This window comes from Hibiscus syriacus, unplaced genomic scaffold, assembly GCF_006381635.1.
Source record: "Hibiscus syriacus cultivar Baekdansim isolate YM2019G1 unplaced genomic scaffold, ASM638163v2 tig00001644_pilon, whole genome shotgun sequence".
NCBI classification, from domain to species: Eukaryota; Viridiplantae; Streptophyta; class Magnoliopsida; order Malvales; family Malvaceae; genus Hibiscus; species Hibiscus syriacus.
Window position 1 is genome coordinate 4,780,613 of NW_024061878.1, and position 1,967 is coordinate 4,782,579.

Genomic DNA, 1,967 nt, shown 5'->3' on the forward strand with positions numbered 1-1,967 from the left:
CGAGCTTCAAAGAACCTTGAGCGATTCGAGTTCGATGTTGGGATCTCAATATGTGCCGATGATCTCCATTAAATGATCGTCCATTTTCAACCCAGGCGGTGCGGTGGCCCGTCGGAAAGAAGCGACTACAAGATTAAATCTAGGGGAAGTTCAATGTTGAATTACACGTTTGAGAATAGTACTAACAAAAAAGGAAAATCAAGCTCGATAATATACGGGTCAAGAATCAGTTCTTTTTTCGGTGAAAGCAACAGGGTTTCGGTGAAATAAAGATGGGAGAAAGGCGAGAGTCCAGTGCACGACGAAGTGGAAGAAATAGAGGAAAATGAGTTAACTACACCCTTAGTCCCTGAAGTCTCTAGGATTTTTTAAATTGAAAATGTTTAGAGTTAGTGTCCAAAATAAAAGAGAAGAAAATAGTTAAATGATGAATGGTGTAATTTATCAAATTTATAACAGCAAGAACTAACAGAATTTTGGTCAATGAAGGTTTCCGTTAGTCAAAGGGCCTGATTGGTTTCTTTTATCGAGTTAGAGGGCCAAAAACTAAAAAAAAAGATAGGAGCCACATTGGTTTTTTTTGAAACATCAGGGGCCAAAGATATTTTAAGCCAAAAAAATATAAATGAAAATAATTTATATTTTCTAGAATAAAGTCACTCTAAACTTTTCAGACATTTAAAAAGCTAATTTTTAGATTCAAGGTTATAACAAATACTGGAATTTGGTTTCTATCATATGCTAATATGAACTCTTTAAGAACTAAAATCATAATTCATCGTACAAGCCATGCATACAGACGCTAAATTCCCCATCTCAGCTCAGGTGATGGAACGCTTTCATGGCAGAAGCTGAAGAAGAGACAGAGATAAAACAAGAAGAAGAAGAAGAAGAACAAGAAGAAGAAGAATTTACACTAACAAACATGTCAATAAAAGCTCCAACTATAAACCCATGATTCTTCTTTCTATTCATCTTCAAGTACCATCCCAATAACTCCTCTAGATGTTCCTGTTCCTTCAGTTCACAAGCCTCCACTATCTCTTCCATTGAAACTCTAAAATCCATGTAAGGATCCACCGTTTCTAACGCCAATGCCACACAGTCCTTGAAAGGGAACCTGGCTGCCTCCAGTATCGAACTGGTGGTATCGGGCTCGAAGAACAGCCGGTTCGATCGGAGCGCCTCGATAGCCACATCGAGCAGCTCGCCGGAATCTTTAGACAACTGAGACCAAGAGGTTGAATGCTTCAGGGTTTTGGGCTTGGATATGAAGGAAATGGCTTTCAAGGGATTGAAAAGAGATAGTTTCCAAGACCCTTTGGCTTTGGACTTCTTGCAGATGGCTGGAAATTTCATGTTCATCGAGCTTCCAAAATTGATCACTTCACTGGATTGAGTTTCATGCTTTTTTTTTTTAAATATGGGTTTCGAGTTAAATGCAGCATTTATCGTGTGTAAATGAGTAAGGTGGAAAACAGAGGAGAGTTCGTTGGGGAACTTTCATGTGGACTTCATTATTGGTTTTAACTCGATCGTTAAAGTTTCAATGTTTTGTTTGTTCGGTCTGAAAAAAAATGACAACTTTAATGAAGTCGTAAATGGAATACAGCTAATAGAAATGATGATATACACACATGACCGAAGATACGATGAAATATCCCTTCCAAGTCCAAGTTATTGGTATTTATTTTCTCCACTAAAATTTTAAAAATAACAAATTTGTCTTTAGTATTATCAGTTTATAACAAAATGGTCATTCCACTATTGTCCCTGTTAAATTGATGATGTGATAATGTTAACAAAAACGTTAATACTTAGTTTACCTTCAAAAAAAAAATTTTAATTTTTGTTTTTACAAACATCTCACAACCTCCACTATATTCAAATAACTAAATGAACCCACTTGACTAAGTGAACAACCTCATCACCACCAATAACATAGATAGGAGACTTTCTGTTACACA

General features: G+C 36.3%; 1 protein-coding gene across 1 annotated transcript; it reads right to left on the minus strand.

Moving 5' to 3' along the window:
• Nucleotides 1–816: 816 nt before the first annotated feature.
• LOC120130292 (transcription repressor OFP13-like) lies at nt 817–1,359 on the minus strand. The gene has a single exon (XM_039147547.1). The coding sequence runs from the start codon at nt 1,357–1,359 to the stop codon at nt 817–819; it is 543 nt and encodes a 180-aa protein (XP_039003478.1).
• Between the last annotated feature and the right edge of the window lie 608 nt (nt 1,360–1,967).

What these genes read in the sequence shown, in the direction of transcription:
- LOC120130292 (XM_039147547.1), bottom strand. Translation starts at nt 1,359, where the DNA reads ATGAAATTTCCAGCCATCTGCAAGAAGTCCAAAGCCAAAGGGTCTTGG.